The 18033-nt window shown below is 43.0% G+C and overlaps 1 protein-coding gene across 14 annotated transcripts in view; it reads left to right on the top strand.

Moving 5' to 3' along the window:
- The window catches only part of SMARCD3 (SWI/SNF related, matrix associated, actin dependent regulator of chromatin, subfamily d, member 3), an 85149-nt gene extending 76341 nt beyond the window's left edge, over nucleotides 1-8808 (top strand). For all 14 annotated transcript variants that reach the window (XM_061449656.1, XM_061449653.1, XM_061449652.1 and 11 more), the window contains 6 exons: nucleotides 1269-1430; nucleotides 2023-2120; nucleotides 3478-3613; nucleotides 5808-5930; nucleotides 8301-8402; nucleotides 8500-8808. In XM_061449656.1, the coding sequence (XP_061305640.1) occupies nucleotides 1269-1430; nucleotides 2023-2120; nucleotides 3478-3613; nucleotides 5808-5930; nucleotides 8301-8402; nucleotides 8500-8553 (675 nt within the window). In that variant the 3' untranslated portion in view covers nucleotides 8554-8808. The remainder of the gene's footprint in view (nucleotides 1-1268; nucleotides 1431-2022; nucleotides 2121-3477; nucleotides 3614-5807; nucleotides 5931-8300; nucleotides 8403-8499) is intronic.
- The last annotated feature ends 9225 nt before the right edge of the window (nucleotides 8809-18033 follow it).

Here is an 18033-nt window from a genome sequence, read left to right as displayed (position 1 = left end):
GTAAGAGGTTCCTGGGCACAATTTCAAACTACTTTAAGCTATCATAAGAATAAGCTGCTCAAAAAAACCCACTTTCATTTCAGTTGTGGCTGTGCACTGCCACAGTCTCCATCCTCTTGGCACAAACAGTGGAGATTGCAGTTGTGGAGCTCACTAATCTGACTGAAACCATCCCTGAATGAAAAGTTGCTGTCTTAAGGAAATTAATAGAAGTTGCTGAGAGGACATGGGATCTCCCTTCTCAATGGTAGTTCAGTCTCAGATACATTTTGATTGTATAAGATCTTACTTACTCTGTGCCATTCTCTTTCCCCTCCATGCAGATAGCATCTGTCCAGGGAAAAGACATTCCATTTTATGTTAACATAGAGAAAATTTTAGGAATTTAAGAGAGTGTATGAGCTAACTGCAATGCTGATGTAACCAGTTAAAATCTTTATTGTTAAGACAGTATAATGGTGTTTGTTATGCTCACCATTATTATAAATTTATGCTTTAAAAAAGATGTTCTCCTATGCTTAAGTCTCGATTTGCTCTAAAGTTAGCATTGGGTGACAGGACACGCAACAGTAATCCTTGCCTAATAATGTGGCAATTATTATACTTGAGTATGGGAGCACACTAGAAGGGGCACCAAATCCAAAAGTATCCAAGGAATGTATGTTACTAGAGATGGCAAAACACGGTAGTTCAAGAGTTGTATCGCAGAGGTCAAGAGAAGAAACATATTGTATCACCTAGCTATGGTTTGTTAAATTTTTTGGTACCCTGCAGAATGGTGTGAACATGCCTGAAAAACAGAGTTCCTGGGTATTTTGTTGCTGTGAGGCAGCTGAGCATTTATTAGCAAAAGTTGAAACATCATCCTGACTTTATTCTCTCTGTCTGTGGTTAACCTTCAGAGGAAGGTCCATCCTCTTTCTTCCCCACTTCCTAAAGTCAAGATATGCACCAGTGTTGAAAAGGAAAATTCCTTTCTGAGTCTGCATGCAAATTGTTATTATCTAACTAACACATGTGATACAGATAGTCTGTGTGCATAGCACATGTAGAGTGTCCCTCTTTTTCTTTTCAAACCCTAGACATAGCTCTTCCAGAGCACTGACAGTGATACACGTTTGAGCATTTTGTATTTTTTTCAATCTCTGCTATTGCATGGGGTGCTTTGCCTGAGAAACAGAGTCCCACAAGAATCGAAGCTGAAACGTCATATCTGTGTATCTGGTTGCTTTTCTCTCTATTGCCATTTCCATCTCTTTCTGTTACAGCCTCCACAGTTTAAACTGGACCCACGACTAGCCCGTTTGCTGGGCATACACACACAGACCCGGTCAGCCATCATCCAGGCTCTCTGGCAGTACATCAAAACAAACAAGCTGCAAGACTCCCATGATAAAGAATACATTAACTGTGACAAATACTTCCAGCAGGTAGCTCCCTTTTGGACACAGTAGCTCTTCAGGGGCAAACTGGAGTGGATCCCTTCCAAGAGGCTATTTAGGTTTTGGTTGAAAATAAGTAAAACCATATTGCCTTTTTATTTTCCCCTTAATCTTAGAAAAAAAAACCCACCCAAAACCCCAGATGTTTTTAAAATTCCAAAGTGTTTTCTTGTATTTTTATTTAGCATGAAATATTGCAGGAAACATATCTTGGGAAAAATAAAGCAAACTGCTTTTATATTTCCTCTGGTAAAAAAAAAAAATTTTTTTCTTTACGATATGCTGTTTCAAACCCTTACTGAAAGAGGAAGTGTTCACTTCTCTCCCATTATCGATACACTTGATACTGGTGTTCTGTTAAAGTGGCCTCTGCCCTTTGGCAACTAAACCAAAAGTGGCATACCTAAAATTGTTGTAATCTGATGCATCTGTCAACTAGCCCAGGCTGTAACTACAGAAGCATAAAAGCCAGAATTATAGCTTTCAAAATCACCTTACTTTTGAACTGTTGATTTCTTACTTTCTCATTTGATTGCAGTTTATGTTTTGGACAAGGATAACATGCTTTATTGTATTCCAGATCTTTGACTGCCCACGGCTAAAGTTTTCTGAAATTCCTCAGAGACTCACTAACCTGCTGCTGCCACCAGACCCTATAGTGATAAACCATATAATCAGGTAAGTGGGTGGGTCAGCTCAGCACTGTCATGTGCAAAACACTCACTATATAAAATACAGAAACAGCTACAGTAGCAGGGACCAGAATCTAGTTTTTATAACTTCCAGGTTAGTACCTTGGACTTTCTTGTGTGTTTATTCTCTGTGTCATTCTGGTCTATGTAATTCTGAATGATTTTCAATAGAATGGTACCAATTCTCTAGGAGTATACAAAACAACTTCTTATTTTTATGCCTACTAGAATACCACTGAAAGAGTTGGTCAGGTTTCTTTCCTAAGGGGAGAGGAATGAGAGTTTGAATCCACTTAGAGGGAAAAAGAGGGAAATGAAGTAAGATATTGTACATCATGAACAATCATTCCAGTCACTGTAAAATGTACAGCAGTATTACAGTTTCAAATACAGTGGCCAGTCCATGCATGCTTTGTTGGGATTAGGTCAGCTGTTGTTTGGGTGTTGATCTTATTTCTAAGAATGTAAACTAGTCAGAGATCTCAAGAGATTCGCAGTATAGAATGCCTAGATTCAGAGAAGGTCATTGTGATCAAGAGTACTGAGCTTCTGGCATCCTTGTCAAAACAAATGTATTCCTGGCATAGTAGATGAAATACAACTCTCAGCTATCTAGGGCACTTCCAGCACATTCCGTATATAAGTGACAACTTGGAGGGGGGGAGAGGGACATGGACAGATAAAGAGATTCTTTATCTGTCGTTCAGATACTTCAGTCTTTCCCAAGTTCTTTTGTGGTCTTGGTCAAAACTCTGATTCTGGGTGTTTAAATATTATTGTTAATTGAGCATAGTGACTTCATTTCCTACAGAATATTGACAACAAACATTTCTGAATATACTTAAAATTAGGTTCTTTATTTTAAATTTAATATACATTATAAGAAGTTTAAATATTACATAGGCTATCAAAACAAAATTTTGCTTTTTGATTTGAGTGTATAAAACAGAGTAATCAAAAAGCAGCTTGACTACCATGTAGATTGCTAGCTATATATAAACTGTAATTGAAGACAACTCAGTGACCTATTTGGTGGACCAAAAAAAGCTGAGGTCCTCAGGGATAGTCATTGTCTTGAAGAAAAATGACAAGGAACTGATGGTTATGTTTCCAGGGGCAGAGAGACAGCAAAGAGCCTCTGAATTCTGATTGATGAAAGATGAGACAATATACTAGGATATACAAATATATAAAGATACTTTTGTTCTTAAACTCTGTTCTTAAACTCTTAAACTCCTAAGTGTCTGCAGTGGGCTTTATCAAAGAGTGTATTCTTGGCTGGATGGATATTTATTCTGATTCATTACGGCAGTTCTAATGGTCTTCTGTTATACTCTCTATAGTGTTGACCCAAACGATCAGAAGAAGACAGCTTGTTATGACATAGATGTAGAAGTTGAAGACCCATTAAAGGGACAGATGAGTAGTTTTCTTCTCTCAACAGCTAACCAACAGGAGATTACAGCATTGGACAACAAGGTACTAGCCCAGGAGTAAGGTATCACATGGCATATATTGCGTATCACATGACATTGCGTACCTTCATGTGGGCTTGGTGTCACATGTCAAAGACAGTACTGTTATAAGACAGAGGCTTCTTAATTGGATGTGCTTTCAAGGGATGAATCAGCCACATGGAATGGGAATACAGAGGAGTGAGTGGCATTCCTGGTTAGGATGTGATCCAGGGCTTGACACAGTTGTCGAGGTGATAGAAACAGAGTTTCATAGGTGGTATAATGAGTCCCCTGGCATTCAATAATCATCTGAACTGTTTGACTATAACTTTTTATTGAGAGGTCATGGTATCTTGCTAAATTGCTATAAAGCAAAGCTAAGAGAATGTCATACTCCGGATGTGTCTTGTGCCTGTTTGGTTGCAGAACAGCTCTCTGCTGTAGGTGCAAATATGGAAAATGCATGGAAGAAAAATCAATTGGAGCAGTTGGCAGAATTGTTTTCAGGGTTATTGAAAAAGGATCACGTGTACTTTAAATAACAGTATCTGTCTTACAGCAGTGGTGAGCTCTGCAGGCTTGTATTAGGGGTTCATGTAGTGGACTGTTAGCCAGCTTTTGGCATGTGTATAAATGGCTGGTTTAGGTTGGTAAGGAATGAACAAAAGTGGCTTCTCAGAGCAAGGGAAGAAGAGGTGTGACACTGGACCAGAGATGACTTATGTGACGTACAGATAGGCCCAGTTTCTGTTTGTTTACCTCTAATACAAACAAATATGTTAAACCCTGGTCTTCATATGATTTTAAAGGGGGGCTGGACACTAGCAGTCCTGTGTATTCTGGTAACCACTGCAGCATTTTTTGTTTTATGGCTCTTGAGAAAGGTCCTTTGCAGGAGGGCAGCTGCTCAGCCAGTTGGTTCCCAGCCTATATAGGCTTGCATGCAGCATGCATAGCGTTATTCCATTTCCAGTTCAGCCCACGATTTCCGATGTCTGCATCACTCCTTTTTTTGAGCACCTCCTACAGCAGACAGCAAGCTATGATTAGTGAGGTTTCTGAAGTAACTTCTAAGTGAACTGGCATAGGCTGCTGCATTGTTACCATCTGTACCATTTATTGCTGTGCTGTCACAGAGTCCTCTAGTGGAAACTCGGTGCGTGCCAACAGATTTCTCTCCAGCGTGGCTACATCATTTTCCCAAATAAGGAATGATTTTAAGTGGACAGCAGCTCTCTTCTGTTAACATACCATATAGTTGTGCATACACTAGTGGCCTTGATGGCGCAGCGAGATCAGGGAAGGATTATTTTCCCCATGTGCCTGGCCATATTAGCTGTTATGACAAAATAGATGTATACATGAAACTAAAAAAGACAGGTTTAAAATGTCAAACTGGAATTTGAGAGGAATGGAATAGCGGAAGTTCGCTTTTCTATGTGTGTATGTGCAAATGATTCATTAACTGTCCTCCCACTGATCATATTTGATCTTGTTATCCAGGATGATTATAGGACCTTGACTTTAGGACTGTTTGGAGTCTTCATTCTTCCTTGATGGCTAATGCTCAATTTTTTCATCATATTTCTGAAGATATGACTCATTTTCTATAAACTTTCCATATTCCTGAGTTTTCATTTTCACACTCTTTTTGGCACCTTTAATGGGCTTTCTCATAAGAAAAAAATGTAGAAGTTGTGGCTGATATGTGAGTTAATTTAATGTGGACGTGATCAGGCAATCACTAGAAATTTTAAGGATCACAGCAAGGTATTGAATATATGATGATGATTAAACTGGGCAGTAACTGCTTTCTTGCATTGGGCACTGTCTAAAGACATATTATATAGCATCTTTCCTGAAAAATCTCAGAGTTGTCAGAAAGACTAATTATACACAGGACATTATTACATTGTATAGCGACATGACTTAGCTCTTCAGTATTGTATATAGCATCCTATTCAGCAGTTCAGTGTAGGAAGTGAAGAAGAATCCCATACATACCTGTGTAGCAGAAGTACAGGTGAAACCAAAATGTAATTGCAAGATTGCGGTGAACTCCCTCTTTGAAGGGAGAAAGCCATGGGGACCTGTGCAAGTCTGAGGTACATAACTGTCACCTTTATACTTCACAAGAAATGCTAATAGGGCTCACCTCAGGGTTACTGGATCATGGGAAGAATCAAGTACATCTGCTTTGTTTTTTTTTCTGTCAGATTCATGAGACAATTGAATCTATAAATCAGCTAAAAATACAACGTGATTTCATGCTGAGTTTCTCCAAAGATCCCAAAGGATACATCCAAGACCTTCTCCGGTCCCAAAGCAGGGATCTTAAGGTAAGCTAAGGTTTGAAGAAGAATGAATAATGGAACCAGAATATAAGAATTTTATCTTAGTGCATATACAGTGTATAGCTAAAACATCCAGGATGGAAAACTGGTAGAAGACGGATATTGAGTGGAATACTGCAATCCCAGAGCAGACAGTATGCAGGAAAGACAGCTTAGGCTGTATTCTACTTTCAGCAGAACAGCTGTGCTTAACGGTGGGTGAATTTGTGGTCAGACAGCAAGAGTGAAGTGCAGGGCTGTGTTGGTGTATTCTGTAAAATTAAAGCTGTATTGTGTATGATAACACAATTTGAGGATTTTGTTTGTTCATAATTTAATCTTATTTAATAAACAGCACATTAAATATGAACTGCCTTTGAGCTTAGCTTTGAGGTACCTAAGAAATGGAACGTAAACAAGTTCATTTTTTTGCCAACAAAAATTAATAATTTGTTCCTCATAAAGACACCTCAAAATCAGATGTATTAATGAATCCATGAAATGATTTTAATAAAATTGTATCTTTCAAATAGAAATGTCTAGTTTCTTAGTCAATAGTCTTCCAAAGGTCTGTTGTTAAGATTATGATTATTATTATTTACACTGTATTCAAAAGGGGACAGGCATTTGAAAGAATGTTTAAATAAAGCACCTTTTAAGCTTGAAGAGCTTAAAAACTAAGTTGCTGTAGAGCTTCTCTGACTGAATACTTAGAACAGTTGTTCAGTGCTCTCCCTGACTGACAGCCAGTCCCCTAAGGGCCTTCTCTGTAATGTTCTGCCCTGCTTGCATTGGAATTATAATTGCACAATAGTACTCTGCAAAACATGTAAAGATTTTTATATTTACCCTTAATTCTGTGATGGTGGAGACTTAGTCATCCGAATGTTATTTTTTTATAGAATCATAGGATGGTTTCAGTTGGAAGGAACCTTAAAGCTCGTCGAGTTCCAACCCCCTGCTATGGGCAGGGACACCTTCCACTGGACCAGGTTGCTCCAAGCCCCGTCCAGTCTGGCCAGGGGTGGGGAAGCTACAGGTTCTTGTGGCAACCTCTGCCAGTGCCTCATCAGCCACATCATAAAGAAGTCTTTCTTATATCTAATTTAAACCTACCCTCTTTCAGCTTAAAACCGTTGCCTCTTGTCACTACAGGCCTTGGTAAAAAGTCTGTCCCCACCTTTCTTTAAAAACTCCTTTAAGTATTGAATGGCACAGTAAGGTCTCTCTACAGCCTTCTGTTCTCCAGGGTGAACTCCAGCTCTCTCATCTTTTCTTCATAGGAGAGGTGTTTCACCCCTGTCACAATTTTCGTGGCCTCCTCTGGACCCACTCCAACAGCTCCATGTCTTTCTTGTACTGTGGATCCCAGAGCTGGACACAGTACTGCAGGTGGGATCTCACAAGAGCAGAGTAGAGGGACAAATCTAGCTCCAGCTGGCCTTAGCTTTCCTGAGCTGATCCCTACACATCTGGGCAGGATCCCCATATTCTTCCCAAGATACAAGTCCCTAGTTCCACTGCCTGTTCATTTCCTTCTTATGCTTTAGTTTGACCAAGACGTCCTTGCTGTGTCATGCTGGTCTCTGCCTTCCTTTCCCTGTTTCTTACAAATGGGGATCTAGAGCTCTTTCACTCTTAAGAAAAATGTCCTTAAAGAGCTGTCAGCTCTGTTCAGCTTCTTTGTCCTTAAGGACAGTTTTCCAGGTGGTCCCATCCACTAATTCCTTAAACAACTTTCTGTTCAAATCCTACTTTCTTGGTAGTTGTGTAGAGACTGGAAAAGCAGCTCAGGACTTTTCTGAATTACTAGGGTTCTGTTCCTCACACTTCAGTAGAATAATTTGTCCTTAACGCTTTCGCCATCAGAACTTTACTTGAAATCAAGGTAAAATACACTTTGAGATAAGGGCAACACTAGTATAGATTTGTGTTTCAATCTAATGTGAATACCCTAATAATTTCAAACTGTTACCTTATGTATGGGTAACTACTGAGGTTCTTTGAATACATAGGCTAATAAAATAGATGGTGCTGGGGAACTTTTCCTGGGTGCTGGAACTAAGCTATCCATGCTGTCAAACTGTTAGTGATTGTGGCACTTGGCCAGGGCAACTACTGGTGTTTAGAATTATTCCTTGGCACAGAGAAAGCAGAGGTTAGGAGCTGTTCACAGCTGACAATTTGTATGTGACCATACTGTTTTGGTAATTAAGCACACATGCCATTCATTGTCCATTTGCCTTGGGCTTAAAGAATGGTCCTGAACATTTTTAATGTAGTAATACAGATAAAATTTGACTTTAGGTAAATCTCTTTACATTTCTTTACACGGTAGAGGAACTATAATGAAAAACATTTTTATTTTTGTCACAGGTGATGACTGATGTAGTTGGAAACCCAGAGGAAGAACGCAGAGCTGAATTTTATCATGAGCCATGGTCTCAAGAGGCTGTGAGCAGATATTTCTACTGCAAGGTATGAGGGAATTATCCATACTGCTGGCTTATAAATGAATCTTCTGCCACTAAAAAATTGAATCTGCTAAACTGTATAGTTTCTCTTTTACTTTCAGATCCAGCAGCGCCGGCAGGAACTGGAACAATCTCTGGGAGTGCGCAACACATAAGTACTGTTCACAAGATCCCATTGGCATCATGACCACCAAACCAGTGGACTTCCCAGTGTTACTTAGCTCACTGTTACACATGGACCTGCTTGCTGACTGGATGAGAATGTACCATCAGCACACCAGTCAGAACACCAGCTTTGAGTGACCCTTGAAAATCTTGCCCATGGGGTGTGTCTCAAACAATTCAAGGCCAGAGACAGCGCCATACAGGTGTCAGTGTTAAAGAAGATTAAAGGTTCATTCATCAACGCACATTATTAAGTTTTAGTGGAAAGTTCAGACACTACACAGCAAATCCTACTGGGCTATGCATAGAATTGTGGGTGGCACTGAAGGGGGAGGTTGAGATAGGTATTATAGGAGACTACAGATTTAGAGAAATAAATGCAGTTCTCATACTATTTACCTAAGAGTCTCAAATAGTAACTTCTCTGGAATTATACAAGATTGTCTTTCTTATAGCTGTGGAATGCTTTACATTCCTGAATAGATTTTTTACTCCAGGTGGAACAGTACAAGAAGCCATCTCACCATGGGAGAGAAGAAACTAGGAGGATTTTCATTTCTGGAATGAAGAGCCCTCTGGAAGAAAGAAGCATAGTCAGAACATCTCTTCTGCAAATTCTAATACTTCTTTTTTCCCTTGCCCCTGCAGTGAAAGGTAGACTGATTTACATTATCTGTAGATGGGTATGATCAGTGTGCTGTACTGAGAGGAAGAGAATTATCTGAGGGATAAGAGCTTCTTAGGCATCCTTTATGTCAGTGGTATTAGCAAAGCTGAGGTTGAAGCAAGAAATGAGGCATTCTGAGAAGATAAAAATAACTTAATGGTGCTTTGCTGATACCTGCCTTGAACACAGCAGATACTAACAATAAGCATATATGTAAAATACAGGACACTTAAATGTTTCTCTGTGTGCCAGTAGGGATCTGCACTGAAAAGAAGTTCCCTGATTGTTAAGTTGGTGCAGAATCCAAGAAGCTTAACTTCTTATAATGTGGCAGTTTTCTCTTCAAGATGTTAACAGGTCTCACATTTTGATTATAGGTGAACTGCCTGTTACTATGAATGATTTGGTTCCCCCATACATGATACATACTGGTCATATAGGATGCTGTTGAGTTATAAAGCACTATCAGCCTTAAATAGCACAGAGAACGTATCACATTGAAACCATGTTCTTTGTAAATGTACAGCAAATTCAGACTATGGGAATTTAAACCATATTTAATTGGATGCAGGGACATCTTCATTTAATCCTCCTCTCACTCTCATTTTTTGTAGTGCATAGATTAGTCTGTAATTAATGGCCCAACATGACTTCTAGTGCAAAAAGCAGCTGCCAGATTGTAACTGTCCAGATGATGTGGCACTCAAAATGCTCTTAGGTTACTCCTTTGAATCTCCTTTCACTTTCTTGGAAAGATAATCAAATTCACGTGTGGTACGGGAGACTGCTCTTCTGAATAATGCACTTTGCTATAGTATTGTCCTTCTCTCTTCTGCTATCTTTGCCAATTTCTTTCTGTGTCGAACTGAAAGTTTCTTCTGTCCAGTCACAAGAGATAGTCTTCTCTTCCACCCCTTCATTTAATACCTGTGCTTTCACAGAAATAGTGCTATAGCCTTCACTCTGTCCATTGTGTTCAGAGATATCGTGGAAAATTTACATTTGATTACAGTCATGATGGTAATACCATCGCGCAGAACCATTGGTGTGAGAAAAAGCATAGCTGTACCTCTTTGCCCGAGGCCTTTTACCAGGAATGGCTTTGTTTGGAACTTTTTTTGCGTTAAAACCTCTTTTTGCAGTAAAACGTGAAATCTTGCAATCTTAAACGGGGTATGGTGAAGGGCTGTGAGGCTGCCAGACTTGAAATCTTACTTTCTTTAGGACTCCACTAATTGGAATACAAGCAAGCATTGAGGGAAAACAGTGGGGATCGTCTGCTACTGTGCTTCCATATTTATTATGCTGCTGTGTCAGTTGTGTGCATGCTGTCCAGTGTATAAAACTCTTTTCTGTATGTGGTAAACAGAGCAGCTACATTCAGGGGATGCATTCAGTCTCAAGGAATAATAAATGCGGAGAATGATATGCAAGGATGTGAGAAGGGCATGGGACTGGGATAGATGCCTATGGGATGTCTGCCAAGGAATTTTGTGTTTTGAGAACTTTCCCATTGAAGTGGCAAATCTTTGTACAGAGAAATTTCAGTCATGTGCCACAGCTGGCAACATAATGGAGTCCAGCCTGCTTTTAGAATCTCTCTGTTGAATTAATTGGATGGATCTGTTTCCAAGTCTGTTTCAGAGCAAGCTAATGAAATTAATGTGGTATTGCTGCCCAGTGTTCACAACAGCATCACTGGAGGGTGGATCTATGTAAAGCACCAATGCTGTACTGAAGTGTGTATGTGTGCATGTGTCCATGCATGCACATGCATGAGTCAGCCACTGTAGATGATGCTAAGGATGTCAATCCAAAATCTAAATTCTTACATCCCACTGACTATATTCCTACTGTACGTGAAAAGAATGGTCACCAACAGTGAGTCTTAGGAATAGCTGTCAGGTGTGTTTCCTTTGATTAAACTGGCATTTGAGATTTTGATGCTTTTTTCCTGTGTTTGGGTCTTCCACTGAAGAGACACAGAGAAATTCTGTCCTCTGTTCCAGGAGTGCAGCCAGGAGCTTGCTTGTTTGCAAAAAGAGAAATTATATTTGAAGAGAAATAATGGAGGAATACTGGGCATATGCTTGGGCATATGAAAATGAAAATGCAGTGGTAGTAGTACTGAACAGGCATGTAATTGTGGCAGATTGTGAATGATAAATTCATTTTAAGTTCAGAATGGTTGTCATTTTGTGTGTATAAAAAAGGAAAAGAAGATGTTTGGTTTGTTCAGCCTGGAGACAGCTCCAGGGAGACTTAGAGCAACCTTCCAAAACCTAAAGAAAGCCTGCAAGAAATCTGGAGAGGGACTTTTTACAAGGGCAGGTAGTGACAGGACAAGGGAAAATGGCTTTAAACTGACATAGGGGAGATTTACATTAGATATTAGGAAGAAGTTCTTCCCTGTGAGGGTGGTGAGACCCTGGCACAGGTTGCCCAGAGAAGCTGTGGCTGCTCTGTCCCTGGAAGAGTTCAAGGCCGGGCTGGACAAGGCTTAGAGCAACCTGGTCTCGTAGAAGGTGTCCCTGCCCATGGCAGGGGATTGGAACTAGATGAGCTTTAGTGTCTCTTCAACCTGAACCACTCTGTGATTCTGTGTTTTGGAGTCTTCAGTTGCTGCCACAGTACGATACAAATCTGTGTATATTGCAAGAAAACATTCTGTGCGTAGATGTATTTAATGCATAGATGATAATATAGACTGTTAGGAAATATAGCATCAAACTAGGAGAGGGTTAAAACAGAATTCTGGAGTACCAGTAGAAGATAAAGCTGTCTGGGAGCTGAAGTGTTGACATGGCAGGTTTGAAACACTTTTTTTAGTCCTTTGTGCTGTTGGCCATGAGGCAGGATTCAGACCACGAGTTCTTAGAAGTTTAAGGGAAAACAAATGATTGATTATGGAATAGAGAGAATACAGCAGTAGAAAATGAAATAAAAAGATGGAGCAGAGCACCACTGAAGTGTCTGTAAGACTTAGTGCAGGATAATGTGCAAAGTACTTTGGAAATAGCACAGTCTATGTGAGTCTGTATATGTTGTGTGCACGTGTGTATGTTTACCTGTAGAGAGCATTTGGGAGAGAGCCAGTCTCAACTTGGATATAGCCTGGGAAATGGCCAGGCAGGACAAATCCAAATGTTCTGCAAGTAATTTTGAGACATACTGTCAAAACATTTTCCACTGTTATTAACAGGGATTCAGTTGTTCAGCTTAGCAGGGTGAGTAGTTGTAGTGCCGACATTGTTTCAGCTGGCAAGTTTTTTAAACCACATTGTTTAGAATTTATTCTGTGGAAGCCAAGTGAAAATATTAGTTCATATGTCAATATTGGGGCATATCCTCGGGTTTCTAATTTTGCCAAAATGCTAATTTGGTATTGGGGTTTTTTTTTGGCCTGTTTTGTTTTTTTTTTTTTTGTTTTGGTATCTTGATAACCCTTTATGGCAAAGAGGGGGAAAAGAAAGCACTTTTTTCCTGAAGAAAGGTCTCCTTTCTGTAACTGCTCTGTTGTTTAATAGGATATATCTGTTCTGCCAGATCCTGTATGATAAACACCTTTTCCAATCTCACTGAAGAAAGGAACTCCATTAAAAGAAAAATACAACTGTGGGTTTGTGAGAGTGAGCAAATATGTGTATAAAGAGGGGGAGAGGGAGAAGAGAGAGACTCCCTCTACTCTATAGCCACCATATCTTCATTGTATGATGCTGAGTGATTCGTAGGAAAGCTTTTAACAATAAATACTTTGTTTCTTTGTATCTTTTGCACTAACCCTGCGTTTCTGAACAAAGACAAGTACAGTTGGTTTCTTTCTGCTCCTACTATTCTCAAATTTTTGGATTTCCATTCAGCTTTGCATGCACCTGCGCACACCCATACACAGGGTTAAACATACACAGGTTTTCATAGGACTTTACAAGGTGAGAATTGTTGCTGTTTGTATCTTTCTTATGTAAATTTGTTTCTTCACTGGATTCCGTCTTCAACCATTTTCATAATGAAACAGAGAAAAGTCCTTACTATTGGAGGGGTCTGGCTCCCCTCCAGGAAAAATCCTTACCACTGGAGTACCTTTATCACTATCACTGTTACTGTCAACAACCAAGTTGCAGCTGGGGCTAGAGCCTGAATGCTCAGAGGTGTTGTAGAAAATAATACAGGCACCACCCAGACTGCGGTAGGAATTACACAGATGTCACCTCCACTTTAATAAAAAGAATCAGAGTTCCTTTTCCACTGCGTTTAATACAGCAGTTACAACTCGAGCTGGGTGCCTCTCCAGAGGGGCCTGCCTGTTGATTGTTACTGCGTTTCATAATCTCTACAGGTTCCTTGATTTCTTGGTGGCACTTAAGGCGCATAAAAACCTGTTTGCTGAGTCTGGTTTTTCTCCTTTTCTGATTTGCTCCCACAGCCTCCAGGCTCCCTTTTTGTTGTGTCTTGAGACATTTCCTTATCTTTTGTTACATAATATCCTGTAAAGTTTTATTTATACTTATCTACCAGTTACATTTCCATAGATAAAAACAAAGGTTAAAGTACAGTACAAGTGGCCTAAGGTTTCATTTACTTTAGTCACTAGTGCTAAGCTCTGGTACAAATTCTCACTACAGAGGATCCTGGAATAAGCTGCGTAAACAGCACGCAGCCTCCCAACAGAGGTACTACAGAGCCAGTAATACCAGAAACCTTTCTCAGGATGAGCAAGCTACAGTTCAGCCCAGTAAGAAGATTTTGTGTCTGGGTTAAGGTTTCTTAGCCCAACAGTGGCAGGAAAGAATGACAAGTGAGGTGGGTGAAGAGTAGAAAGTGAGAAGGGTGAAAAAGGAAAGGAAGACCTCTCTCGTGCTCCCTGCCCTTGTTCTTTTTTAAATCCCTCTCTGTTGTGCTGCCCATCTGAGGTCTTTTTCATTATCTGCCCTGCGCCTCCTCCCTCTTTCTGCCTCTCCTCCTCTGACGCTCCTGTTTCTTTCTCCACCCCTGTCCTGGTCCCTTCACCCTCCGGTCGTGCTGTGCCTATCATTTCTCTTGTACCAGTCTTTTATGGTTTTCTCTTGCTGTCCCGGTCCCTGCCTCACGCTTTCTCGCTACTCTCCGCCTGGCTGCCGCTTGTTTCTCCTTGTGTCCTGCGCCCTGCTCTTCTTGTTTTGGTGGGCTCCGCCCTTCAGCCCATCTGTCCGAAAGCCAACCGACCTCCGAAGTACCCCTGGGGCAGGGAGAATGTCGGGGGTCCCGAGCCCTGCAGCAGGCTCGCTCCCGCGGCTTGTTATGTGGGCCGATGTGAGCCAGCGGAAGAGCGGAGCTGTCGCCGAGAGAGGCGGGTGCCGAGGCCGGCAGGGTTTGTGACAGAGGCTCAGATCGGCACAGCGCTGGGGCGGGGGGGGGGGGGAGAGGGCTGTGCCCGGAGCCACTCTGGGGAGGGTACGGTCGCAGTCGCTGCGGGTACCACATGCGTCTGCGGTGGACAAGAACTGACAGGACTGGAGGGGACGGTGTCCCCGGACGACCAAAAAGGAAGGACGGCTGCCTCCCGAGCATGCCGGGAGCTGTAGTCCTGGGACGCGGGGCGACGCCAGAGTCGCTTCTGCCGCCCAGCGACCAACATTCGGTACAGCACTTGGAGCCCCGCGCAATGCGCCAGCAGCGGTACACCGCGCTCGCTACCGGCGCCCAACGGCCAAACGTCGCTGCCGCATCTCGCGTGCCGCGCGTGCGCGAGGGGGTAAGCGGTGCCAAATACCTCTGCTGCAGCTCCGCCAGCATAGGGTGGTTTGGGTTGGAAGGGACCTTAAAGCCCATCCAGTTCCACCCCCTGCCACGGGCAGGGACACCTTCACCAGACCAGGTTGCTCCAAGCCCCATCCAACCTGGCCTTGAACACTGCCAGGGATGGGGCAGCCACAGCTTCTCTGGGCAGTCTGTGCCAGGCCCTCACTACTCTCACCATAACGACTTTCTTCCTTATATCTAACCCAAATCGGCCTTGTTTCAGTTTGAATGCATTGCCCCTTGTCCTATCACTACACTCCCTGACAACGAGTCCCTCTCCAGCAACCTTGTAGACCCTTCAGGTACTTCTATGAGGTCTCCATACAGCCTTCTCCAGGCTGAACAGCCCAGATTTTCTCAGCCTTTGTATGTGAGGTGCTCCAGCCCCTTTATCATCCTCGTGGCCTCCTGGTTGGAGCTGGACTTGCTCCAACAGATCTATGGCCTTCTTTTTTGAGGACGCTGCACACAGTACTCCCAGTGGGATCTCATGAGACTGGAATAGAAGGGAAGAATCCCCTCCCTTGGCCTCTTGGTGATGCAGCCCAGGAAATGGTTGGTTTCCAGGCTGCCAGCGCACACTGCCGGGTCATGTTGAGCTTCTCATCACTCAATGCCCACAAGTCCTTCTCCATAGGGCTGCTCTGAATCTCTTCTCCTCCCAACCTGTAGCTTTGCCTGGAATTGCCCTGACACATGGGTTCAAGTGATACGCGGATAGACTCCACAAGTCGTTAAAGTTGTAAAGTAGGTATGCTTTTATTCAGCACGGAGGCTCATGGGAGATCGTTCCTCCAAAAACATGTGCACCTCAGCATTGTTCTTCTTCATATTTATCCTCTAAACGAATATGTATTCATGAGGTTACACAACACACCTATACATATTCATGACCTACCCCCCCCCCCCTTCATATTATAATGAGGTAAAAGGTCCTTGCTTGCAAAGGGTCTCCTGGTGGTCAAGGGCGGGGGTCTCAAGATGAAGTAAACAAGTCTTCCCTGAACTTTTCATCTCTAGTCGTTGTGCATGTTCCCTGGTGATTTAGTCACTGTCCAAAACCGCAAAGCTGATTTCAGTCGGTTTAGGGGTCTAGAGAACAGGAGTTACTGTTTCTTCCTCCTATCAATAGCCTTGGTCCTCCCACTCTGTTCCTGCAAGCACGATAAGTGTTGAGCACGTATTTGTTGAGTAAGCACGAGTAAGCAATAATATTGTTAAGCAAGCGGCTTAATCCTACCCCCCCCGTATATCGGCTAACCCTTCGCGTCACAAGCACGACGGAGGGCCCCGCCGTCGCGCTCGCTGTTGCCCTCGGCGACCAAACGGCGTCGGTGATGCGAGGGCTCCACGCTGCCGCCCGCCGGCGACGGGCATTGCGTTGCAATGGGAAGCAACCGTCGGGTGCTCGCGGGTGCTGCCGCCTCGTGGCCGAAGCGTGGCGCTGCAGCCGGGCGTTCCCTCTCTGCCGGCAGCCGGCGCATGCGCGGTGTCCCACGGTAGCAAGAGCGGCGCGGTGGTGCGGCTGAAGGTTGAGGAGAACCATGAGGCGAGTGAGCCTCTTCGGTGTATGCACGGGTGTCCCTTGCCCGCTGGCTCCTGGGAGTGGTGGGTGGAGGAGCTTCGAACCGCCCGGTGTGGCAGCTGCCCGTCAGCTGGAGGTGAGCCGGGTCAGGGCAGCCCCAGGCAGTTTGCTGGGAGCCGCACCTGGAGTCTTGTGTTCAGTTCTGGGCCTTTCAGCTGCAACAAAGACACTGAGGTGCTGGAGCGGGTCCAGAGAAGGGTAACAAAGCCGGTGAAGGTCTGTAGCACAAGTGTGATGAGCGGCTGAGGGAGCTGGGGTTGTTTAGTCTGGAGAAGAGAAGGCTCAGGGGGAACTCTACAACCACTTGGGAGGCGGATGGAGCAAGGAGGTGGCTGGTCTCCAAAGTAACTAATGATAGGACAAGAGGTAATGGCCTCAAGTTACACCAGGGAAGTTTAGACTGGATATTAGGAAAAATTTCTTCACAGAGAGGGTAATCAGGTACTGGAATAGGCTGTCAAGGAAACAGAATCGCCATCCCTGGAAGAGTTCAGAAACCATGTAGATGGGACCCTCAGTAACATGGGTTAGTGGTGGTTTTGTCAGTCCTGGGGTAACAGTTGGACACAATGATCTTAAAGGTCTTTTCAAACCCAGTTGATTCTATAATTCTGTGATTCTAAATGTAGGAAATAGTACACCCCCCCTTTTAGTACTCTTCCCCTCCCAGTACTCTCCCCCCCTTACAGTACTTTCCCCAGATTTGTTTTGTGGGGCCCTGTGGCTGCACTCTGACACCCTGTTGGCCCCTTTACCAGCATTCCAACACTGTGTGTGGAGGTCTGAGATTCTGTTTACTCTGTCACTCAAATACATTTGCACTGGAGCTTGCCAAATGAATGTGATTTTCATTTTGTTTTCCAGGCAGTGGTTGATAATTCCGTGGCAGAACAATGCACAGTCCTGGCAGGAGAGGGCAGAGTTTTATGCAGATGAGCTTCTAGTTACTCAGCAACCCACCTTATCCCGTTTCCACATTTTTTGAAATTAGCATTGGATACATTTTTGTATATGTGTTTTTGAAACTAGCCTTTTCTGCATTATTGCCACTGTCTTAGACTTTCTTTAAAAGAGCTGAAAGCAGCTGGGTACATTCTATCGCTAAGAAACTGACTGAACAAAGGGAGCAGTTTGAGGCACTTACCTGCTGACATCAGAAGCATGGCTGTGCAGCACTGTCCTGGTATGCCTTTGTAAAATGTTTAGCAAGAGCTTCAGCAGAATCCTCTTTATATTACTGGGGGAAGTAGGGGAAAATCACCTGCTGTCAGCCAGCCATTTGGTCTGCTGACTCGTCAGTATGGAACTTTACTCCTCACCAGCACAATGTGTTTGACGACCTCTGAAATTCCCCATGCAAAAGGAGGTTTTATCATGCTTGCCTCTGTGGAAGAAAGAGGCATAGAGACATGGAGGCTTTTATACATCCCCCACTACTGG

Source organism: Pezoporus flaviventris, unplaced genomic scaffold, assembly GCF_033815535.1.
Source record: "Pezoporus flaviventris isolate CSIRO_AGI_PZ_B2104156 unplaced genomic scaffold, CSIRO_AGI_Pfla_v1 ptg000007l, whole genome shotgun sequence".
In the NCBI taxonomy this organism is placed as follows: domain Eukaryota; kingdom Metazoa; phylum Chordata; class Aves; order Psittaciformes; family Psittacidae; genus Pezoporus; species Pezoporus flaviventris.
This window is presented reverse-complemented; position numbering and strand designations above follow the sequence as displayed.